The following is a 26,965-nucleotide window of genomic DNA, read 5'->3' on the forward strand; positions in this document are numbered from 1 at the left end:
GTTCAGCTAAAGAAACTCCAGCTCTAAAGTTGTGTACCGCCTACTCACAGGCGATCTATGTCTGACGTATAAAGCCATGTCCAACCCAGAATTAGTGGACATGCTTCACCTCAGGAAATCCAAATCCCTTAGAGCTACACACTCCAGGGACTTGAACCTCAGCACAGAAATAAATAGGACATGCTGGAGGGACAGATTCATATCCCAGAGGCTCTCCTCACTCTGGAACAAAATCCCAATCCATGTTAGGCAAAGCCCCTCACTGATCCTCTTCAAGAGAAATCTTGACGAGTGGATGGGAGATCGTAAGTTTACCCCTGGGATCTCTTCTGTGTCCCTGCTTGACAGAGGTACAGTAAACTAACCTTAAAAGGGCTACCTTCTGTGATGTACTATACAGAGGCACAGTCAACTAATCTAAAAGGGTGGCAAAAGCCAAACAGACTCTTGCTAGGCTTATAAATGCCCTAGGGCAGATAGCCTAGTATCAACCTATGAACCTAAAAGGTAGTCTATACTTAATGGGTTTGTTTGTGACTGGTGGATGATGCTGATTGGCTGCCTTCATTTGAATATACACTCTCTACATTAGCCATTAGCTCTGGGTAGTTATGCATTGTGGTCTGCAATTTCCTGGGTTGTTGAATTGTGCAGGACTCTGGTATGTGTTTTGCTTCATGCGCCATCCTTATGTGTCCTTGCATAGTTGTCAACCTATAACCTTCAGAATCAGGGACAACATCAGAAATAATCATGGACAATTATTTTGTAATAATAGTACTAGTAACTAGAAAAGATAGATTAAGAGAATGGGAATTAATGTGATACCACTGAAATTAGTGAATAGCCTGGTGTGCGGTCCATACATCTCAAGTGAGCCTGTGTTCCAGCCAAGTTTGAAGCCACTGCTACCTGGCCATTTAACAACTCATGCCGTGTTTCCACCGCAGCCTACAGTACATGCAGCTTCTTACTCTCCATTGATTCTCCTCATCTTTCTATTTTTACTTACGCTCCTAGGTTACTAATTTACTGCTCATTATGGAAAAACGGTACAATCAGGGTTTGAGTAGTCATTCGTTTAAACCTGAGAATATAATGCAGCATGAAATAAAGCTATGTTTATAATGCTAGCTACCATCCTAATTCATATGGGCTGTATTCTTATATGTAGTGCCGTAAGCTGGTAATCAATGTTTTTAATTCTGTATCTTTTCAGTTACTCACCAAGTTGAAAAAAAATTGGAACAGCACCATAGTCTAAACTGTTTATTTACTGCAGTTGTTGGCAGGGAATGAATACTTTATTTTATTTATTTGTTCATTCATTTATTTGAATTCATTAACCAGGCTGGACCACTGATCACAAATGGCCAATTTCAGTCTCAGCTGCAGAAATGAAATTATTGTATGCAATACAGATGTAGAGTCAATGCAATATCAATGTTAGAGTTATACAGTAAGAAGGTAAACATAGATAAGCATCCAGTATGAGAAATTATTTCCATTATACAGCTGATTGAAGTTAAAATTAGCTTATGTATTATGAAGAATTTCTATTTACTATGTAAAAGTGGATTATATCTTAAGGTAAATATGGTATACAATTAGAGGGATGTAGACAGAATATGAAAGCTATTAGGCAATGACAGAATATGATGTGCTTAGGTAATGTGACTGGGGGCATAACAGTGGCATTTAGCAAGTTGAAGAAAATGAGTCTTAAGTTAGGTCTGGAAGACTATGTATAATGGTATTTCTTTGAGCTATGAGGAAATACACTCCTGGAGTTTGGGGCTTGAAAACAGAAAAGCAGTGAAGTTTGATTCTTGGGGTAGTAGTGACGGAGTTCAATAGTCATGATTCCTGAGATTCTAGGGGCTTGTCTTATTAGTTTAGCTGCTAAGGGGAGAATGGTTTGGTCATATACAAGTATGAATAGCTGAGGGCCTAATAGGAAGTCAGTTCTTTGTTTGACTGTTGGTCATTTTCCTTTTCCTAGGGTTTTGCAGTGGTGGTTATGTTTAGAGGAGAGAATGATGGCCCTGCAGATTTTATTGGTGATTGTGTGTGTGTAGCATTTATATTTGAAGCCAGTGATACCAAGAGGAGGCCATACTCCAGCTGAGAGGAATATGCCTTTACCAATGGTTGATCTGGATGCTTTGGACAGAAGTGGGGGCAGATTGTTGGCCCAGAATAGCAGCAAGTTACCCTTTTTCCTGGATTTGTTGAAATGAAGAATGAAGCTGAAAGGCTGGTCTAGTCACAGATTCAGGTATTTGAAAATGCTAGTGTTTTTTTTAAGCAGTGTTCTTATAATAAAATATTTGTAGCTGAGAATGGGTTTTGTGGAGCTTCTGCTTGGTAAGCATTGTTTTTGTTTTGAATGCGTTAAATAGTATTTTTTTTTTCATCCATTGGATACCGGAGATGAAACCAGCTTGAAGTTCTTTTTGGAAAACTGTGAGGATGTGGCTTGAGTGGAATAGAAGCATGACATCTACATAAAATAGGAGAGGAAGACAAGGAAGGTCAAGGGAAAGTGTATTGACAAAGATGGAGAATAGGTTCATCAGTTCATAGCTTGGTACTAGGCTATCAGCCCTCGGGCCTATACAAGCCTAGCCATAACAATTCCCTGGCTATTTCTTCCCACACTATTTACTTTATAGGAGATTAGGGTAAGGATAAAACCTTGAGTCTAACAGGGAAGATCATATTTTCAGTGAATCTTGATAAAGAAAAGCTTTGAAGATATGTAAAGGAAACAATGAGCGGTCACATTAAGTCAAATATACACAAACAATAATAAGTGCACTTAACAGATGGGAATGTATGATCTGGGAAATTAAAAAGGGTAAGCATATACCCACAACAGATAAAGATAACTAAATTAGTATTAGGGCAACCAGCAAACAGAATGCAAATCAAATGATCAGAAGTAATAAAAATGTACATTTAAAAGGACAGGAAGAATGCTGATGGGGAAGCATATACATACTGCAAATACAAACTGCTTACTAAGTAATACATATAGTATAACTTGAGTAACATCAAAATGAAAATCAAATGTTAAGTAGGATAACAAGAACCAAACTCTGAAAAAAAATGGCCAGCAATTAGCTACACACTTGAGTACAAGGTAAAGAATAACATGGAAGGTGTATAAAGGCAAGAATCATCTAAGGACTGACTTTTATTGAGCTACACCACATAGATATGTCCAGTGCTTAAAAAGTGTTTGGTGAAGAGCAAGTTTGTGTGTGTGCTTGTCATGGATGCATCTAAAGAAAAGGGAAGTTTGTTCCATGGCTCACCTACATTGTTAAAGTGCCATGTATCACCATAGCTTTTCTGATGATTTAGAGAGACAGATTAAGCATTCAGTTTAGGACTTGTAGAACTTGTTGAATTGTTATGACAAATAAGGACCGTGGATAAAGCTGGACATTTGGGCATCTGAATAAAACTAAGGGGAATTCTTAACCGTTGTTTTGTCTAGGGTTCGGAAAACCACCAAAGCAAAGTGATGTAGTAGTTTTCTCCTTTAGAAATGACACTAACAGAAATATATTTGTTAAAAGTTAAGTAAATAAATATATGTATACATATATACAAAAGTAATGGAAAACAGCTTCTCAGAGGTCCAACAAGCCACAAATTCTACAGTTAGTCACTGGCTACCAAACATGTATAAATCCAAAGCTTTATTAAATGTCAAGTGCTTTCGTCCATACAAACTGCAAACGGGACTTCTTCAGAACAACCATACATTTCAAAACCTATTCAATATATAATAAAATAAACCAATTATCCAATTAAGCCACCATATTCTTAAAGAAATATTCAGATTTCATCCCTATTCATCCTTATTAAATCAAATAATACAGCATAATGCAATAAAATATAATAAAAAAATACATTTAAAAAGTGCATAAAAAAATCAGTTTAACTTTATAAAATGGCAATGGGAAAATTCCTTGTAAATTCTCAAAAATAAAAACAAGTACAATAAGACTAAAAATATATCATATAACAAAAAGCTGTCATCCTGTTGTTGCCTACCCATATAATTATGTAATCCTATAAATTTCTATAAATAATCATACAACTAAAAAATATATATTTTCATTCCTACAATTCCAATGCTCTCCTTTTTCAAACCGGGAGTATGGATACGTTTTCATTTATGCCTGGAGAATTAACTGCATTTAATCTAATTTACCACTGTAACTCTTTTGATTCTAATTCCAATTCCCACCAACCACCTCTTTGGTTAAAGGGTGCTACCTCAAGTGTACCAAACTTAAATCTTGTAAAACCTTGACATCCTAAAGTATGTCTAAATAAGGCATTATTCATATTCCCTTTTTTAATAGCATATAGGTGTTCATAAATTCTCTTCCTTAATTGTTCCTCAGTTTTACCCACATAATAATGACCACAGCTGTGTCAAACGAAAATGTAAACAATACCCCTAGTATTGTACTTCCCCTTTTTAACTTAATCGCAAAGGGTATTCCTTAAATAATAACATTTTGTTCCTGCAAAATATAGAAACACTGCTTACAAGTTCCACAACATGTTGTACCCATCAATGTAATAAGAGTTCTTGTAAAACTATGTACCCCTCCCTCTCTGTCTGTGCAAGATAGTAATAGTGATCATAATGAAAGGAGTTATAAGTGAGCAGCATTCCTGTTCTTTGAATGTACATGGTAGGGATTTAGCAGACTATGATGTTAACTACCCACCCTCAAGGAGGTCTGAAAGGATAGAAAATAGGAATAGGCAGAGGAATTTTTTACCCCAATCCCATAACCCGAGAGGGGGAAGAGGCAAAGGAAGGAGGATGAGGAGAGAATACAACAACTGAGTCAACAGAGTAGTAGTGTGTCAGATGGTTTGGAGTGAATTAGTAAAGGGAATGTAGTAAGGTATCAAGGTTTTAATATTTTTAATTATACTGATTTAAAAGTTGATGAAACATATTTTTCCCTTCTTAGAGTGGGAGTAGTTGATGTGCTTACAGAACTTAAGGTTTTCACCAGGAGGTTGAATTTACAGTTATTTTTTAAAGACCAGACAAGTAATGTTGTGATTGGTTCGAGGGATTTATTTAAGAAAAAGAGTTGTTTTAACCCCCCACTTCAACCTGTGTTGTCAGCATTTGAAAGAGCTTGTTCTTTCGACATATATTCATATTTAAATGCTAATAACAAGAACAGATTGTTCATGTTATAAAAAGATGAGTTTTAATTAATGGAGATATTAAGAAGTAATGATAAGATTAGAGTAATGAAACCGGACAAGGGTGGGGGGGTTGTTTTATTTGGTAAGATGGATTACGTGACTCAACTATTTGAGACCGTATATGATACAGATAAGTATCAAGAAGTGTCAAAGAATGAAGTATTCTTGGCCCATAGGAAGATCCAACTCTTATTAGAGAATGCACTTTTTCAGGGGGTGATTTCTGAGGAAGTTTTTGAATTTCTAAAAGTAGACCATCCACTTGTCCCAATAGCATTTGGAATCCCTAAAATTCATAAAAATGTTGCTCAGCCTCCATTTAGGGTGATTATATTGGCGAAGAATAGACCTACTTATTCATTAGGGGTTTTTATAGATAGACTTCTTAAGAATTCAGTCGCACCAATAAAATATTTATTAAGAGATTTGTGGGATTTTTTGTATCAAAAAATGAATAGAAGTTGGTATAATGATAAATACTGTTTTTCGACAGTAGATGTTATAGATTTATTTACATCCATTCCCCATCATGTGAGGTTGAGTTTATTTTATGAAGCCATAAGAAGTTTGACAAGTTTGAATGAGACATTGATTAACTTTATTATGATTGCTATGGAGTTAATATTAGATAATAATTATTTTACATTTGAGGGAGTTTATTTTAAACAATTGAAGGGAGTAGCTAGGGGTGCAAGTTGTGCATCCATCCTTGATAATTTGGTTTTATATGCTTGGGGATCTAAGTTTCTTTTTAATTCTGAATTTTCTGAGCACTAGGTCACATACTTTCATTTTTTGGATGATATATTTATTTTATGGAAAGATAAATCAGACCAATCAAATTTGTTTTTAAATTATTTGAATAATATTACACCATATTTTAAGTTTACTTCTAAATTTTCGGATGAGGTTATTGATTACCTGGATGTAACATTGTTTAAGTATAAAGTAAATGGAACAGTTGTGAAGTGTATAGGAAGGAGACTTTTCCCAACAATTATTTAGATTTCCATAGTAATCCTCCTAGATTCAAAAAAGGAATATTCTTAAAGGGCAGCTCATGAGAGCTACTAGGATGTCTTCTGATTTGGAAAATGTTGATGCTAAAATTTGCAAAAATAACAAAAATGTTCCTGGAGAGGGGATATCCAAAACAATTAGTACAGGATATATGTGATAAAGTAATGAGTGGTTGGGATGTTCCCTCTTAGGTACTAATAGCAGTTGGAATAATGGTGATAATAAGATAAATGATAGATATATGTTTAATAGAGGGATGGTGATCCCATATGGATTTGGTGCTAAGGAAAATTAAGGACATCATAGTATCATAGCCAAGAATTTGGTTATTTTTAGGGGGAACACCGATATTATGGATTTCATTGGTATTGAACCACAGTTTGTTTACAAAACTTGTAGAAACTGTAAGTTTCTTTTTGAGCATAATTTTACAAGAACTCTTATTACATTGGCTGGTACAACATGATGCGGAACTTGTAAGCAGTGTTCCTATATTTTGCAAAAACAAAATCTTATTCTTCAAGGAATACCCTTTGTGGTTAAGTTAAAAAGGGGAATTGCAATACTAGGGGTATTGTTTACATTGTGGTTTGTGACAGCTGTGGTCATAATTATGTGGGTAAAACTGAGACACAATTAAGGAAGAGAGTTTATGAACACCTATATGATATAAATAAAGGGAATATGAATAATGCCTTATTTAGACATATTTTAGAATATCAAGACTTTACAAGATTTAAGTTTGGTATACTTGAGGTAGAACACTTTAACCCAAGAAGTGGTTGGTGGGAATTGGATTTAGAATCAAGAGAGTAACAAATTAGATTAAATGCAGTTAGTTCTCCAGGCATAAATGAAAATATATCCATACTCCCTGTTTTAAAAAGGAGAGGAGAGCACTGGAATTGTAGGAATGAAAAAAAAAAATATATATATATATATATATATATATATATATATATATATATATATATATATATATATATATATATATATTTTAGTTTTATGATTATTTATAGGAATTTATAGGATTACATAATTATATGGATAGGCAAAAATAGGATGAAAGCTTTTTGCTGTATGATATATTTTTATTCTTATTGGACTTGTGTTTTTATTTTTGCAAATTTAAAAGGAATTTTTCCATTGCCATTTTATAAACTTAAAGTGATTTTTATACACTTTTTGAATATATTTTTTATTGTATTATACTGTATGATTTGTCTTAATAAGGATGAACGGGGTTGAATCTGAATGTTTATTTAAGAATATGGTGGCTTAATTGGATAATTTGTTTATTTTATTATATATTGAATAGGCTTTGAAATGTATGGTTGTTCTAAAGTCCTGTTTTCTGTTTGTAGGGATGAACATGCTTGACGTTTATTAAAGCTTTTGATTTATACATGTTTTTTGGCCAGTGACTGTCACTGTAGAATTTATGGATTGTTCGTCCTCCAAGTGGCTGTTTTTCATTGTTTATTTGCCTATTCATTCATAAATCAGGAACAAAAGTCCAAGTCCAGAACTAAGCAGACTTTTTAAATATGGGTGAAAGTTGATATTGTGAGATGAGTCATATAAACACACACTTTCTGAAAAAGCAGTGGTATATAACTGAGATCCGAGAAGTCTGATTTTATTTAATGACTGTAATTTATTGATTCGTAGCAAAATCATTTCATAATAAACAGAGCAAACATGTTTAGGGTAAATCAGGGATATCTGAGAAGTATGATCATCCAATGTTTGGCTAGTTTTTTTCCTGACCATTTTCCAGACATTTGTTCTCCTCATACTGAAAATTTTGTTTAATTTTTTTCCTCCTTGTCGTTGAACAGTTGTCTCTTTAACTAGTTTTGTATGTTTTTTAAATTTTCAGATTATTATACTAGAATGTTTTTTTCTGTAAATCTTCCTCTGGTTGTGTTTCTAGTGTAAAGAAAATGGAGCAGTTGGGCTATGATTTTTGATGATCTTTGTAAATGAGAAAATATTTATTTTAATGTGACATGATTTAAAAAAAAATGTAAATTTGAGAGAGTTACTCTGTTTACTATCACATAATCTAATGCACTGTGTTCAAGTGTTAAGATGTCGGAACAACATGCTCAGAAATCAAAACACCGAACACAGTAAATGTCGAACGAGGCATCTCAATAAAGTCGAATGTCAAAAATGTCGACTTTACTGAAATGCTCACATCTGCTCGACATTGAAAGACATTTTTACAGGGGGGCAAGCCCTCCTGCACCCCCCCATACACGCACACACCCCCCCTACTTATATATACAAACTCCAAGATCGCACTACAGTGAGGGAAACGGTACATTTCCTGACCCCCACTATAGTGCGATCTGTACCACAATGTTGAACCTTACAACAGCGAATGCTCGCTATTTTAAGTTTCGACGTTGTGGCACTCACATTTACAGTTATGCTTAACTAGCTTTGCACATATGTCAATTAAACGAAGTGTGATCGACTGTGATAGCAAGCCAAGTTACTCCAGTATGATGCCTTTTAATAAAACAGCAATACACCAGAGTAACTCGCACTGATCTAGAAGCTGGCCCATATAGTGTTTTTTTTTTAGGTTTGATGTTTTAGTAACATTATATGTTTATGGCTTTAAAATTAAAAGAACTGGTAGCTATACTTGTTTAAGTGGTATGGTTTGTAAATATTGTAATTTGTCATTATTTATTTGCCATTCTGATCTCAATTTCATACTACCTAATGTGGCCATACTTTTGTAATTCTTTCAAATTATGTCTTAGAAAATTTTGAGAGACACGAATTAGCATATATTTTTGTCTTTTATACTGCATGAGCTAGCAGTATGAAATGCAAGGAAATTATAGCCTCTCAAATGTATGGCTATCAGTCTGAACATCTCAAAACTGTGTTTTTGCTGTAACATTTAAAATAAAGCAAATGTACACTGTTTTTAAGAAATATTTTATTTTTATAACAAAATAGTAAAGGTATTATTTTGGTATGCATTCATTTTACCATCCAGAATGTGCATCATATGTATATGTTTGTGCTGAACCAAGTGGGACAATATTAAGCAGCCTATGTCTGTAGAGATTATGGGGCGGTTTCATTTTCTGACAAATTCCCAAAAAGTATAGTATGATTCTTTGACTTATTGCAAGAGTTTAATGAATCAAACAGTGCAAATCTTCATTCAGACTATCCTACACCACATTTGTTTACCATTGGGGCACAGCACTCCCCCACCCTACCTCCCACACCCCCCCACACACATTCCCTTATGTGATATCATGATCTCTGAGGTCATTCTGCTTTGGAGAAAAGAGAATGTTCCCCATAAAGTAACAGTGTCACTTCTCATACTACTGTCCTACTACTATGATGCTCAACAGTAGTGTGCCCTTAGTTTATGATTATAAGTATAAAAATGTGCGCATCTTCCTCTTCATGTTTCATATCTGAGTTCATAAGTGATGACTTATTTCCAGTGGCAGAAAAATGTCACATTCTTAGAGACAAATATATATATATATATATTATATATATATTTTATATATATATTTTATTTTATATATATATTATAAATATATATATAAATAATATATATATATATATATATATATATATATATATATATGTTTTGTTATCTATTATGTATTGACAACTCAGTACAAATAGATTCTGGACATGTGCTACATTTGTCACCCTAAATGGAAGTCATATACTGACCTTTGATATAAATCAGATATAACGCACCTTTGCAGAGTACATACCTCTCAATCTGGAAACATCAAAAATCTGGACAAAGGCCCATGAAAAATAGGTACAAATCTGTACGCTGATTAACATAAAATTTACATGCAAATTTATGTAACCCCACCCACTCCAGTGGGATTGTGGGATAACAACTTTCAAATGCAAACTGAAGAACAGACAACCAAAATATGGCCCAGATATTTACCTCAATTTCTTTCTGTTCCAACATGCAGGAAGGAGCCTTTACTCACCACAAAATTTAAACCTTTAAGTTTCCCTAAGATCTTATGTCCAATGCTGCAATAGTCGCACACAGTACTATGCTGTTAACATCAACTTACAAGATTATCTAACAATCCAACCTTCAGGGCTCACATCCATCTCTCTCTTTCTATGCTGCACCTTCAGGGATTAGTTTCTTAATTCAAAGATCAGTTTCTTAATTCATGTACTGTCACACACAAGCAGGCCAAAATTAAAAGTGAACATGCATTTCAAATGGCAGTTAATGATAGTGTCAACATCTCACTCCTCATAATAGTACAAAACTCTAAACAACAAAAGCAGAAGCTGTTACCACGGATTAAATCACTGTCAGCTACTAGCTGAAACATTGTAACAGCAATACAGTGTAGTTCCTTACAATATAAAACTAACATTTCAACACATAATGCCTACTGCTGTATCCACTGCACTAAATGAAGGGTATGATGTCTTCTGAAGTATTAAATAAAAAGGACAATACACCATATAAATGATCTGAATGTTAGCTTGCAGACTTGTGAATCTTGTGCTGCAGTTCTCTATATGCACTCTACAAGCTGTACATCACAGTATTGGAGGCATCAAGTAGTGTTAGGTTGTAAGATTATTAAAAAATCAATGTAGTATCAGTAAGTAACTTAGGCTAAGGGATACCACTAAATGAAACATTTTTACACAGCAGCAAGAGGTCGTGTCCTCTTTAAGGATCAAGAACAAGGAAAATGAAGTGAAAGATTTTAATCTTTAAAAGATGCATATCACTGTATATTCATATCTGCACAGTTTCCCCAACACCCATCTTCTAAATCCCCAAAACAAATAATGTAGAGCTGGGAAAAAGTACTAGGGTCTAATCTCTGATATCCCTCATTACCTCTAGTACTTGAGTTGCATAGCTAATCTAGTGTGTGTTTACGGACATACTTTGCTTTATTAATAAATGTTCCCTGTATGGACATAATTTGACAGTACTATAGCAACATACTCAGCAGTAACATGACATGCATAATGCTAATCCAACACTACTGATATACATGCTACAAATTAAAACACAGGTAAAGGAAATAATGACAGAAAAATGACTCCCAAAAAACATTTTCTCAAGAGATAGTATTTTCAAATTATTTTAAAAAGCAGTACAGCAATGAATCACCAGAGAAGGGTTACTGTCTTCCATAACTTGTGTTTTAGTTGCAAATATCTTTCAATTCAATAAGGGTCTCATTTTGGTTTTCAATTACATATATCCTTCTACACATTAAGTGTAAAATAAGCATGACAGTAACACAGTGCTCTTAAGACATGTAGCAGTGAGAATGATGAATGCCTATTGTGTTTGTTTGTGTCTTTCGGCTTTTCCCAGTTAGGGGTCTCCACAGCGGAACTCCGGTCCGCTAATGATTGGTAGTGGATTTTTACGTACCGGGTTACCAGCCCTGACGCACAACCTTCAACGAAGGCACGCCCCATTCACGTATGCCTCCACACAGAAGACGCTCTAGCTGAGAATCGAACGGGACGTCTTGCTATGAGGCGACAACGCTACCACAGCACCACCACCCCCCCCTAAAAAAAACACTGGAACAGCTGATAAAATAAAATAAAACACAGTTTGAGTCAATTTAAAGTAAAAGTATTTGTATACAGATTTTAATCAAGAGCTGTTTTACTTTAAATTGACTCAAACTGTGATTGCAAATGCAGAAAAAAAAAACTGAATACTACATAACTGCACATACGAAAAATATGGTAAATGTGTCAAAGCTTTTAAATTTAATAAAATAAAACACAGTAATTGTATCATAGCATCCATAAACTTTACTGAGGCTATGCTGTAGCTGTCAGACTGGCACAAATCAAGCTGTAGTTAAATTAACATGCCACAAGCCAGTCACACAAGCACACACCCACCCCTCTTTGAGGCACCAGTATGCAAACTGCACACATATGGTAATACAAAAACAAAAATCTAAAAAACTAACAGTAAAAGCAGTTTAACCACTATACTTTTAAACAATCTGAAAAGCTGAAAAATGTATTCATGCACTAGCTAGTGTTTTATTAAGTACAAAATTATACAGATTAACACAACATGGGCAGTAAAACAGCCAACACAAAATATAAACAGAAACCTTAAATAACAGATAGTCAAACAGAAATGTAAAGACCTTTGGTATAATTACAAGCCCGGATGTAATCTAGCAGTAAAACACGGACAGCCAAACACTGACAAAAATGTATCTGGAAGGCACACAGAAGAAACAGAAACATCATGCCAACTATGACTGCAAGCTGATCGGATACCTGGGGATTCACTGCCACACAGCTCCAAGTCCATTGAGAGTAGAATAGACTTTTTCTGCTGCTCTGCTGCCAAGAGACAGGGATGCGGAGTCCTGACTCCTGCCCCCTAACTAAACTAAATAAAAGCAAGTATGCAACACTTATTTTAAATTAAAGAAAAAGCATACTGTCTGCCTTTGTGAATGCTTTCACTCAGCTTGCTATCAACTGTTCAGACTTTTCTCTGACTGACTCATCTGTCCCGTGGCCCGCCCCTCTCTCTTTATTCAAACAAAGTAAATTCACTCACTCAACCCAGAGCATCCCTCAGCCAAATTCCGATAGGCTGGCAGGCTGCTCAGGACGCTGGCGTCACTGCTCATGCCTATGCGCGATGACGTCAGTCAGAAAAAAATAATCAAAAAAAATTTTTTTTTAAAAGCCAGGAAATTCAGAAATTAAGGGGTGCCACTCGGGAATCATGGCACCCCATTATTTGGACCTCAAAACTGATAGAAACAGAGAGATTCGGTACAATTAAGAGGTATGGCAGAGTGTTGCACTGAACTGCCTGTGAAAGATGACTTTTGGTGTCTAGAAAGAGGAGGGAGTATTTCAAACACATTAACAGTCTTTGTAAAAGTTTCAAGCTTTTTGGTGAAAACTTTTTTTAAGTGCACTATTATTCCTTGTAAGGATACAGATTTAACATACAGCTCAGTGTTGCTAGCTAGGCCATTTTGCAATTGCCACTACAGGGATTTTTGGTGGTGGCATAGTTTCTTTGTCAGAAGAGTTCACTTTCTTGAATAATATGGGTGATTTTTTTTTCTTTTCACTTCTGCTTTAACTGAAACACAGTGTAGGGGATGATGTTCATCATGTTGTTCACTGCTGCAGTATCCTTAGCTGTATGGGTTTTATCTTGTACAGGATATAACAGCCAGCCAGCTTTCAAACCTTCAAGGGCACATTCAGTGCTTGAGCTGATCTGAAGAAAAGAGTGGTTCAGAGCTCTCCTGCTGCCAACAGCACTCTTGTGGGCTTTTGAGGATATACAGTAAGCCAGTGCTTTCCATTGTTTCCCCTTCAGGGAAAAAAATTCTACTTGTTATTTTTTATGACTAAAACTCAACTTTTTTTTTTTCTGTATGACGATAGTTTCAGAAAGATGGGTTTTGGAAGTAATCCATCAAGGTTACAGAAGGATAGATTTCTGACCCAGAGACTTCCCATACTCTGGAACAGACTACCTATCTATGTCAAACAGAGCTCCTCATTAGCACTCTTCAAGAAAAATCTTGATGATTGTATGGGGAATTAGGAAATTCATCCCAGGGATCACTTCTGTGGCTCTGCCCGACAGGGGCTCAGGAAAATAATTTTCTTGGGTGGTGAAAGCCATGGTACCTTTTTGGATAGGCTTATATAGGTCCTAGGGCTAATAGCCTAGTACCTACCTATGAACCTATGGCAGTGGGAGTCTCTCCCTCCTTTTCAAGAGATTCTCCCTCATCTGCCAGATCAAACTCTTCTTTTCCCTCATGTCATTCTGCATTTGCTGACTCAGGGGGGTGATAAAAGCAGTCCCTCCTCTTCTGCTAGAAGACTTTTATTCAAAAATGTTCCTGGTGCCAAAGAAAAGAAGATTCACAGAGACCAGTTCTGGATCTTTCCTTCCTAAATCACTTTCTCATAGTGCCTAAGTTCAAAATTATATCCATTCACAATTTACCTCTCATTCCCCATTTGAGTTTTTTGGTGACTTTAGATTTAAAAGATGCTTATCATCATATACATATAGATATATATTTCAGATGTTTTTTAATTATTTTTGTGTCTGGATCACACTATCCATTCTCTGCTTTACCCTTTGGTCTATCCACCGAGCTATGAGTATTTAGAAAGTATGTAGCTCCAGAAATACCCTACTGCAAACTGCAAGGTAGTCACATTTTTTTTTTATTTACGCAACTTGGTTATCTTTGCAGAGTGTTTTCAAAGTTTCAGGAATCTCTTACTTTGGTACGAGAGCTCCTGCTCAGACTGAAGTTGCAGGTGAACATACAAATGTCTTGTTTAACAACTCCTCACAGGATTGCTTTCTTGGTATGTCTCCTAGATACTTTTGTTCAAAAAACTTTTCTTCCACAGGAAAAAAAAAAATAGATCTTTATCTAGTTCTGTTCATGAATTTTCCACCCAGACTTGTGTCTCAGCATGAGAATCTCTCAGTATTCTGGGTCTCTTGGCATTTGGCATGACTCTCCATGAAATAGATTGTGGTACCGAAAATCTTTATTGGTCCCAGCATCAACATCCATTGATATTCTAGATTCCAGTTTTAGGGCTTGTGAAAAGGGATATTCTTTGGTAGAGAGACCAGCTTTATAAGAATCCAGGTCTTCCATTTTGTCTTCCAAATCCAGCACAGTCTGTAACAATAGACACCCCAACTTTGCTTTGGGAGCAAAGTCTTTGGGAATAGAAATGCAGTCTTTGGAACAAAAAAGACAGACCAAAAACACAAATATCAAAGAGATGTTGGCACTTATAAATGCTGTCAACATTCTCAGTCATCTATGGTCAACAGGACTGTTACAAGTATAAGGACAACACCACAGTGATATGACACATAACCAAACGGGGAAGCCAGATACTACCCTCTGTGCAGATTAGCCATGGTAGCCTGGGAGATATAGCTTTTAAGTCTCATTCTGTAGGCATCTTACATACTGACAGAGCAAAAGTTTGTTGCAGACAAGCAGAGGAAGAACAGAACAGACCCTCACAAAAAGGAAATGAATCTGGGGGTCAGGAGTTGATTAACAGTGGTAATAACCTCAAGTAGATCTTTTTGCCTCCACTCACAACAATCCTTTTCCTTGGACAGGAATGTTCTTGTATGCTTTTCCACCCTTTCTACTAATATCCAGGGTCATTTGGAGGATTCAAAATGACTCTGCAAACATCATTGTGGTGACCCCGTTCCAGCCCAGGCAACAGTGGTTCTCTATTCTGTTGAAAGTAGCCAAGAGCAACTACTACAAGCTTCCTCGCAGACTGGACGTACTTACACAGGACAAGGATCTGGCCCCAAACAACTGCAGTTAACTGCCTCAATGATCAAATATTTATACCATTTAGGCTTTTGAGTACTTGCAGCAGATATTAAAGGAGGCAAGAAATCCTGCTACTAGGAAGTCATATATTCTTCTTCTTCTTTCGGCTTTTCCTGGTTAGGGGTCGCCACAGCGGATCACCTGTCCGCTCATGATTGGCAGTGGAATTTTACAGTGTCGAGTTGCCAGCCCGGTGCCCAACCTTCCACAGAAGGCACACACATGCACGCACTCATACCTAGGGCCAATTTAGAGTGTCCAAGCCACCTACAGCATGTCTTTGGGATGTGGGAGGAAACCGGAGCACCCGGAGAAAACCCACGTGACCACAGGGAGGACATGCAGACTCCGCACAGAAGACACCCCAGCTGAGAATCGAACCGGAGAACCTCTTGCTGTGAGGCAGCAACGCTAACCACTGCACCACCGTGGCTGCCCTACTAGGAAGTCATATATTAGTAAATGAAAATATTTTTTAGTTGGTGCCAGTACAAGAACCAGCACCTTTTTGGGACTAGTGTCTCTCTGGTTCTACATTATTTGAGTGAGTTATTATCCTCAGTCCTGTCTTACTCCTCTGTAAAATTTCATTTGTTGGCCATTTCAGCCTGTGTGCCCATGAATCCCTCTTTTTAAATGCAATCTCTTTTGAAAATGTTGAAAGGGGTGATGAATGTCAGGCCTCCTAGAAGAAAGGTGGCTTTTCCTTGGTATCGTAATTTTGTCTTGGAAAAAATAACTCTTGTTCTATTTGAACATGCTCATCTGACTGACTTGAGGCTCTTAACATGGAAAACATTGTTACTGATTGTTCTGCCCTCTGCCAGAAGGGTATCTGTGTTGCAAGCTCTTATGATGGGTGAATGTTATCTCATTTCCATAGTGATATGGTTTCCTTAAGAACCAATCGTTCATTTATTCTTGAAGTGGTATCCAAGTTTACTTTGAGCTAAGCTATCCATCTCTGTCTTTTTTTTCCAGAACCAAAAAGTGAGCGAGAGAGAGGGAGGATAACTCCATGCCTTGTACATTCACAGACAGCTCAGGTACTATCTTGGAAGAACAAAATCCTTTAGGAATTGTGATCAGTTGTTCATTTTTTGTGAAAGTAAAAAGAAAGGGCAACTTGTGTCCAAGCAGACTATTTCCATATGGTTGTCTTTTTGTTATACTTTCCATCACAAGACCATTTCAGACAAGGTCAAGGCTCATTCTGCCGGGGCCATGGCTTCATCTCTGACTTTTTGGAAATGGTTGGATTCTAGAAGTATTCTAGAAGCAGCAACTTGATCCTCTCTGCATGTATTTACAAAGCACTGCAAACTAGATTCCTTTTCCAGGTCAGGGCCATTCTCCAAGGGTTCCCAGACCTTCATCTTTCCTTCTCCCAGTCAGTCTAAGCTATGATAATTTACCCATATAGATACATTTACTGCAGCAGTGATCAGTATGATCAGCATAGTACAGTTATGTAAGTAAACTTACCATAACAGTCTATGTGCGTATGATCACTTCTGCAGTAGCGACTCCCTCCCTCCGTCCTCCTTATTTTTGTATGTTTTTTGTTGCCAAAGTGAAGACTTTAGTTTCCTAGCATTGACCTTCTCAGGGCTCTAACCACCTTCTCTCAGTTGGCATGAAAGTTCTGAAGGGCTTAACACTCAAACCACTTTTTTTCTTCAGCTCAGCTTGAGCTACTTAATGGTCTGGACATGTGGAAAGTGCCTTTGAAGCTTTGGAAGCTAGCCAGATATTAAATCTTGTCCTGGGAATAACCTATGTAGCTAAGGCTACTGCAGCCATGATCTTAAACATCTACTTTTATGGTAAGTTTACATGCACAACTGTATTTCTGCTGCATTCCGAAGTTTCAGCATAAGTCATATACTTAATCCTTACATAAAACAAATATGCCTGATGCATTATAATGAACTGATGTACTTCAAATCATTGAAGTACTGGATCATCGAATGTAAAAGCATCAATCCCAAAGGATCAAAACTCAAAATAATGAAAAAAGCAAACAAAAAAGAAATATAACTCATGTTTTTGCAAGGGGGCAAGCCCCTCAGTACCCAGCACATCACCTGCAAATTGTATGTACCAACTCTGAGATTGCACATCAATGGAGTAAGGGCAAATCTCCACTCCCCACTGTTCTACAAACCTCCACACAGTAATGATCTCAGAAACTATTGTATGATTATTCTGTTTCTTCTGCTGGCAGTAAAAATGTTTGGTATTACAAACATTCGATGATTTGGAGTCCTCAGTAATAACCATTCTGGAGTATATTTTCTGGAAAGCATATTTGAACTAAACTGCGTTTAGATTGTACTTTTAGATATGAAGATAATGAAACAGCTGCATCATGAATTTTTTAATGGCACTTCACATTTCTCTAAATGCTTTTTTACTGCTTGAATGCCTCGCATGTAATGCTAGGTTTACTTTTGCTTGTATAACAACAAATATGAATATGGTTTTGATGTATACTGTGTTTGCATTCTTTGAGAAATAAGCATGTCGTGAGTCTAATCTGATAAACATTTGAAGGCTGTCGTATTCTAATGAAAGGAAAAACCTGCAGTTGCTATGCTGTGAAACTGATGTAAATAATAATAATGAAAGTGTGAGATGTGGTTTGTACTCATTTTATGAAATATTACAGTAGAGCAGTCTTAGCTCCCTTTTGAACATAGACTATCCCATAGAATAAGCCTTTTCTGATGGGATATACTTTGTTTGACTGCAAAAAGTCACAAAAAATGCCTACAAATTTTTTTTCAGGGAAATATCTCATTTTCATACCTAGACTCCCCACAAAAAAAAAAAAACTTTCTGGAAGGTGGCCCTCTGCTGTTTAATTGTCCTTAAGTGAAGGACATTCTGCCTGTAGTAATGAACTTCAACTTAATTTCAGAGACACATGCGTGCATGAACACACACATACACACACACACACAAACACACCCACACTGCTCCTGAAAGTCTAGATCAATTACTTTTTTATGCTTTTTGCCTCTCTGCCCACCCGCTGAACATCAAACTGTAACTGCCAGTAAGTGGCCATAGTGATTAGTTTTCAAATAATGCCCCCTCCCCCAAAAAATAACCATTTCTTAACACAGTTACATTTTTAATGTTTGATTGTGGGCACACTTTATTATTAACTTTAGTCAAGAGAAATAAATTCTGTCCATATTAAGCTATGTTAGCTCATTACACACACACACACACACACACACACACACACGCACCTGTTGACAGTCCAGGTGTACCATCATTTAACTATGAACAAATGACAAGTAGTAGTTTGTGCTTTCATCCACAGACTGCACTGCCACCACTACTCAAAATTAACCAATTCCAGACTGGGGACATCTGTAGTGTTTGCCTGTGATCAGTTGAAAAGAGATTCTGTCTGTGGCAATATATTTTTTTACACACACACACCATCCCTGATGTTGCTGAACTGTAGTTGAGAGATGGAGTATCTGAGGAGTTAGTGGTCCATTTATTTTTCTCTCACACACACAACATGTTCCATCAACCCTAAATAACCCGCCAGCACGTTGTATCATTTTATTAAAATCATGTACCTCATTTTGCAGGGATTACTCCTGAGGCTGTCCCAGTGAGTATTTCAGTTCTTTGATTATGCATACCAACCATCAGACGAGCCTCAGCCACTGCAGTACCTCTGGTTACTGGTGTTACTGCAGCACATCAGCATAAAATATGCCTAATGCTTATCCCATACAGCTGAGGTGTGTGTGAACTCTACAACCAGAACAGTAATGCCCACTGGCTACATTACACTCATACTTGTGGATACCTTTTATGCTTTTTCTTTGCTACCAGGTGAACGTTTCAGTTAATTCTGCTAAATATTGTGCCCTTTAGTTACAAAGCAGCCATAGGTGAAAATTGTTATCCCAGCACCCAATGCATTGATGATGTTGGGAATAATACCTTCCTTGCATTTAAATGGTAAATATGGCCAGTTGTTGAAAGTCACTATCAAAAGTGTAGCTATTTATTGAGTAGTGCTAACAGTGGTTATATAGTTATGAATAGAGCTGTCCAAGATATGGCCATTTATTGAATAGAACTACCACTTGTGTGAACAATTTTTGAACAGAGTTGCCAGTGCCTTTTTGTTGAACAGGACTGTTGTTGCAGAGACCAGTTGATCAGCAAATAAGTTAAAATTATGGCTGTTTACTTACTAATGCTGTTAATGGAGTCATCAAGTTTTTGAATGAAATTGTTACTGGGTGAATAGTCACTGAGTTTGTGAGAAGTATGATTAATTATTGAAAAATGTTTGTTCATTGGTTTGCCTCAAGTTTGTTAAATGTGCAACCATTTATTCAGTAGTTATTTTAGGAGTATGAACAGTTATTAAATAGGTCTATTGTATGACCAAATATCAATTAAAGCTGTCACTGATGTTGCCATTTACTGAATAGGACAGTCAGTGCTGAGGCCATTTAATGAATAGTCGTTCAGATGTTTGGACAGTTATTGAATAAGGCCACCAGTGATGTTTCCTGTTATATAATATGGAGTTTTATTGAACAGTTTTATCAGAAGCATAGCCAGTTAATAGTTTTATGGTAAATATTAGGCAGTTAGTCTACAGACCAGTACAAGCCTAGCCAATAAACCACACTTAAAAGTTCTGCCAGCCTCAAAGTGAGAAACACAAGATAGAATGAGAGAGAATTTGAGGCTGAACATCCAGTTATGTGGATTTGTCTCGAATGTGCAAGGGTGTTGCTCTGACATATTGTGTACATTTGTTCGAAATGTGGATAATATATTAGAGTATGACTGTATCTTGTAAATTTGTGTTATTCGCCTATTGATAAAGGTTCATCTCTTTTAACGCTGTATTTGAGCAATTATTTGTTCTACAAAGGAATAGGGGGTCAAAGAGGGTTGGATCTTTTATGGCTAGACAGGTTAGTCACAGATCCAATTGGAGGAGTCTGTAAGAGACTGAGTACAGACAGAAAGCTGCCAATCTTTCCTGTTAACTAAGATTTTTGAGGCCACTGATCTTTTTAGTTAGGAATCTGAAAGGTCTCAGAAGTTGAGTAATATATTTAAACAAGCACATGCCAACAGAAAGATTTTATTCAGTAGTAGATTTGATGAGATATAAGCAAAGGGGTATTAGACTTCTCTGGATCTGGAGGAAATGCCTTTGCAAATTAAATTAACCCAGATAACAGTTTTCTTGAACTATTGTGAAGACATGATAGTCAAAGGAAAAGGACTTATTAACAAGCATGCCTAGATCTCTTATAACAGAAGAGGGTGTCAGCTCTACAGTATGGGAACATGTTTTATTTATCAAAATTAGCTAGACTACTTTTTAAATTTAATTTTAGATCATTGCCCTTGCAACCGTTAACATGGTTTAACCCATTATGGAGCTATTGTAAGAGAGTGGGCAATCAGATAACAGTCAATTAACAGTTATTGGCAAACTCAGATAACCATAAGCCAGAAGTGTTGACCTGAAGGTTTGAGGAATAGATGCCATATAAGACAGGGTCCAACACTGAGCCATGAGGTATACCACTGGTAACATTTTTGTTTTCAGATGTTGCTCCTATGACTCTTAACTACATGGGATCTGTCATACAACCAGATAGCGATCCACTGCACAATAAAAATAATTTCTATTCAGATTTCCAAACATTGTGACTTATTTTTCAAATTGAACACAGCTGTGGATAATTATAGCATATTGTTGCTTGGCGACTTTAATTATCCGGACATTGACTGGATTGATCAAGCAGCTAAAAGTGTATAGTCAAAGGAATTTCTAAATACACTCTTACAGTTTTGAACAGCTGTTTTCCAATAAAACCAGGGGAATAATTTGTTAGATGATATAGCAACTGATGTCACAAGAACTATACTTAATGGAACTGTTATTCAATCTTTAGGTAGCTTCAACCACAATTCAGTTGAATTTAAAGCAGTGATAACCACCAAGTATAACTAAACCAAAAAATTTAACTATGGAAAAACAATTACAACAATTAAAGCGGCAACATTGACAGTGTTGACAGGCTGAAGGAATTTCTTTTCAGTAACACAAACTTTGGTTGCACCACTCTTGAAAAACTCCTAAGGCATAGTGTGGAGTTCTCAGCCACAACTTAACACAATACTCATAAAACCAAACTTATTTTTGGTGGAGCTATGAGTTAATAAAAAAAATTATAAGAAAAATATTTTTTTAAGTTTGCAAAAAAATGTTCAAATAGCCGTAAAAACAGTCTGGTCTACTGCTCTTTGTAATTCAAAGAATTTCCCATGCTTATCGTCAACCTTACAATTCACAAAAAAATTTCTGTCATAAAGCTTTATAACAAATTGCATTGTATGTCAATCATAAATAATATGTTTTCATTTTCTTGTCCTCAAATGTAACACTGTATACCATTTTTATTACACTGTATACTATATCCATATCAAGTGTAAAAAATCTTTATAAAACTACGACTGACTTATATTGACTTAATATGCATTTATGCTTATAGTCCAAAATGTATTACCTTTGTTCTATTGTGGAGCTTTTCTCCCCAGGTCTCCACTGAGAAAGAGAAGCTTGTCTACCCATTCGGATCATCCTGGTAAACAAATGCATTAAATAAATAAATAAATAAATGAAAATGAATATCATTGGTAAAATTCTAGTAAAAAAAATTAAACTTGAGAAAGCAAACTACAAAAGAAAGTTAGCTGAGGATAAAACAAATAAGCTATTAAAGATGTAAAACAAGCAAATCAAAATATTATGCATGTACCGTATTAGTTGATCATTCCATTGTCACTGGCACTACTGTGATTTCAAACAAATTTAGTATTTTTTCTCCATCTGTCGTAGTTCTAACAATCAAAATTTGAAATATAATCATTCCTTGGAGAACTCCTGCCCATTTATTGCTACAGAGTTAATTATTTAGGCCCTGAATAAAATTAAGAAAGCAACATTTGTGGGATCAGGTATAATCTCAGTTATTGTGTTGCACAACTTAAAAGACATCTTTGTGCCAGTATTGAAAAACATTTTTAATAAAGTTCATTTGGGTGAAGTTCCAACTGCATGAAAAAATAACATACTATACCTACTTATGAAAAGAGACATACGGATAACATAAAATATTTTAGGCCTATCTGCTCAACTTCTGTCGTTGCAAATTGTTTGAAAGGTGCCTTATATAATTAATGAATGATAGCAGTAAAATGGCAGCAATAGATATTAACCAAAATGGTTTTGTCAAGGGAAGATCAACGCCCACTAATTCACTAATCTTACTGAGTTTTATGATCAGATTACTCACAAATGATCTCAGAATTTCCTCAGATGTAATTTATCTGGGCTTTGCTGATGATTTCAGTTTTCTTCCCTTTTTAGCAGTTTATAAAGCTTTATGTTATACTACGTTTAACCCATATAGATTTAGATGGGTATCATCATATATAGAAGGATGCTAATAAGCTGTGGTTATTAATAATATTCATATTATGTCCTGTTTTATTTAATATAGTCTTCGCAATCATTCCAAATAACAGACACTGTTGATTAAGCAAATATGTCAATGATGTCACATGTGATGGTAAAATCAATTTTTCTAATAACCTTGTTACTGTCAGTTCCTGTATGGATGAGATTAACTGGACTAGGTCTGTAGGCCTTAGTCTTTCCAGATAAATGTAGTGACATGTATTATAGGAAATCTTGTATTAAAAATATATATATCATCAGTTACACTTTAAGAGGTTAAACATTACAAAAATGTAGAAGTTACCATGTCTGAAGCTTTTATCTTGGGTTTATATGCATATACTTTAGTTTATCGAGCACTAAACCAATGGTATCATGGTTAAAAACCATCTGACCAGAGAGACCACTTGTTTAACTTCTCTAAACAAGACGTATTGTAAAAACCTATACTGGAATATAATAACATGTTTAATATTTATATACTCTTGCAGCTCGATTTTAGAATCCATCCAAACAAAATTCACCAAGAAAATTTTGCAGTCTACAAATATGACATATATGGAGAGAAGCAAACATCTTTATTTTTATTGCAATACAGTAATATGAGATAAATTAATTTTTGTATAAAGTATTTAATGGTTAATATTTACAGATTTTAATTAATATTAAACATTCTCAACATGGTTTAGAACTTAGGAATATGAACTTGAAATTCAACATACCAAGGTTTAAAACAAGTTTGAGATATTTGTATCTAAAACTCAAGGTTCCAGCATTGTGCAACAAGCTACCAACATCTATTAGGAGTGCTTAGAATATGGTAATGATTAAAGTAATCATGACAAAATAGGTTGGTGACTTGGTGTTTGATCCAGGTGTGAGGCAGTCAGTGAGCCTGAGCACTGCAGTTAAACTTATGAATTTGTTTACATGTTTGTCAGTAATGCTTGTGTAGGCCTTGGCTAGGTCCAGATATGTTGTATGTACTGTGTAACCACTATCCACTGCTTTGGTGACTTTTTCAAAGAAGTTAAAGAAGGAAGCAGGATCTTTGTTTAACAAACCTAAATTGATGAGGATCCAAGTTTAAAAGATTTTCAATGTTTGGATTAATGAGGTCTGAGACAATACTTTCTATAGCTTTTCTTACAAAGCTAGTGAGACTGATAGGCTGTAATTTCCAGGGTCTGTTATGCCCCCCCCCCCACACACACACACACACACACATAATAGAGCTACAAGACACATAGGTATTGAATAGGAGGTATTGAATACTGCTCTTTGTTGTAACCAGTTATTAAATGGCTTTGACTCTGGTGTGTGACTCCTTGAACTCTGTTATCTTGTACTTCTGAAGGTATTCCCATCTGCCATACTATGGCATTGTTAGTACTTTTGCTCATTAGTCCCTTATTGAGTCATACTCATTTAAATTGTTTTATGAGCATAAGAACATCTGCAGACACTACACATGTATTTTTGTATAAAAAACTGATGAAAGCACCTGTTTGTTGAATGAATCAGTTTGCTCTTCTAATCTAAAGTGTTATATGAGAGGACTACAGAGACAAAGTCAAAAGATAATTGCCTGGATGTTGTATCCAACAAGGAAAAGCAATAAAGAATATTAGAACTTAAATAGATGCAGGTAATAATTAAGTAAAAACTGCAGAAGTATGCATTACTGTTGATGATATCATTTTATTGCATTATTTTCTCCCTTTAGAATTGGTATACGAGGATGTATTTGCAGTTTGGGAAGCTATTTGGGCAGCAAAGCATATATCTTCAGAGCATTTTGTGCTTTTTATTGCCTTAGCACTGGTTGAACTTTATCGGGAGATCATTCGGGACAACAACATGGACTTCACAGATGTCATCAAATTTTTTAATGGTATGCTTTTTTCCAGATGAAAAACTCAGAAGTCTCACTTTTTTCTATTGTTTTACAGTAAAGTTCAAAAGTTAATTACAAGTCTGTGCCTGGCATTTTTATAGTATGTGAATTGTTTTTATTTTCCCATTTCTCTGGTTTCCCCATGTTGTAATCCTGGTAATCCTCACAGGAAGCGTTTTATATTCTGTCAGAATAATTTGAAATAGAAATGTTAATTTTTTTTCTTTTTTTGTATTGATTTCCTTTAAGTTTTTCTCATTTCTATGTTATTTATTTATTTTCTCTTATTGGAAAGTTCAATCACAGCCAGCCCCAGATTGCTGATTAAGAAAGATCTCTCTGTTTTTCTAAACGTAATTTTTCCACAGGCTGTTGACCCCAAAGGACTGTCTCTTATCCCTTAGGCTGATGCCACCCATGTCTCTCTTCAAAGTTGCCCCTTTAAATGAGTGTTAGTTTTGGATGCCTTAGAAATGCATTCAAAGAATTTATTTTCTTTGAAGGAAAAAAACACCTACATCCAATGCAAGGATTTGTTCCCCCTGCACCACTGCTGTGACCTGCTGTGCTAATCTACACTGGAGTCCTGCAACAGTGAGGGGGAGGATTCCCCTTGCAATAACCCTTTCTGAAGAATCAACATTTCTGAAAAAAAAAAAAAAAACTGGCTGAAAATGCTGAGTCAGATAGCTCAAACAATTACAAAGCTCCCTCCTTCAGGCCTTTACTTCTGACTTTCAAAGACATGGGTGCATATTTTAGATCACAGGTGTACCAGAGAGGTGATGTCATTAAATGGTGTTTTACTTGCTTGACAATTCCACTATTTTAAACATCAAGTGAAAAATAACCATGGAATGCGTGTAATGTGATTTGAGGAATCTACCACAGTTATCTTATAACTATTTATGATCATCTTTTTTTCTTATAATGTTGTCTCCATGATGGTAGTTTGCAATAAGATATCAGAAAGGTCCCAATAGCATAGATCATATTACAACAAGTAGATTATAAAAGTTTCTTAGTTTAAGTTTGCCGTTCTCAACAAGTGCTTCCATGACCTATCTTACAACTCCAAGAGTTGGTTTTGGTGTGATATTAGCACAAACTACATTCATTTATATATTTAATGAAATGCGTTTTCAGGACACAAGTTAAATTTTTTGGTTGTTTGCTGTCCCATGCAGAAAGAAAAAAACAGACACACTTCCACAAGTGAATATTTGGTAACACTTTACAGAATACAGCCTGACTTATGAAGTATATAGTGGGGTTTGGTAGCCTCTATGAAACATGACAGAAAGTGAAAAAACGCATCGTGTTTTATTTATTAGAATATAAAATGTAATAGTCTCATTTCATTTATGCATGTAATTTGCCAATGCAAGGTGTGCACGCTTGTGTTTGTGAGTATGCGTATATAAATGCAAGCAAACACACATACTGCTTTTTTTCTAAACAAGAAACATCTTTATTAAATTATCACTTATGACATAGGCAATCATAATTTATATATGGAATAGACTTCCCATACATGTCAAGCAGAGCACCTCACTGGCCCTCTTCAAGAGAAATATTGATGAGTGGATGGGAAATAAAAAATTCACCCTGGGGATCACTCCAGTGGCTGTACTCGACAGAGACACTGGGAACTAAGGTCGGGTAGCACGATGCCAGGGTGATCCTATGGGCTAGGCTTGTAAAGGCTCCAGGGCCATTAGCCTAGTACACACCTATGAACCTGTATAAAGGAAAGCAAACCATATTGACATACTTTTTTAATTTCAAATGTTATACATCACATAAATTATAATGTATCCAGTCATTGTCAAT

General features: G+C 35.8%; 1 protein-coding gene across 2 annotated transcripts in view; it reads left to right on the forward strand.

Annotated features, from left to right (window-relative positions):
• Positions 1 to 26,965, forward strand: part of SGSM2 (small G protein signaling modulator 2) — a 1,814,022-nt gene that overhangs the window by 1,740,512 nt on the left and 46,545 nt on the right. For both annotated transcript variants that reach the window (XM_044054411.1, XM_044054410.1), the window contains one exon: positions 24,962 to 25,129. In XM_044054411.1, coding sequence (XP_043910346.1) covers positions 24,962 to 25,129 — 168 coding nt within the window. The remainder of the gene's footprint in view (positions 1 to 24,961; positions 25,130 to 26,965) is intronic.

Source organism: Protopterus annectens, chromosome 13.part0 (assembly GCF_019279795.1).
Source record: "Protopterus annectens isolate FY-2018-M chromosome 13.part0, PAN1.0, whole genome shotgun sequence".
In the NCBI taxonomy this organism is placed as follows: domain Eukaryota; kingdom Metazoa; phylum Chordata; order Ceratodontiformes; family Protopteridae; genus Protopterus; species Protopterus annectens.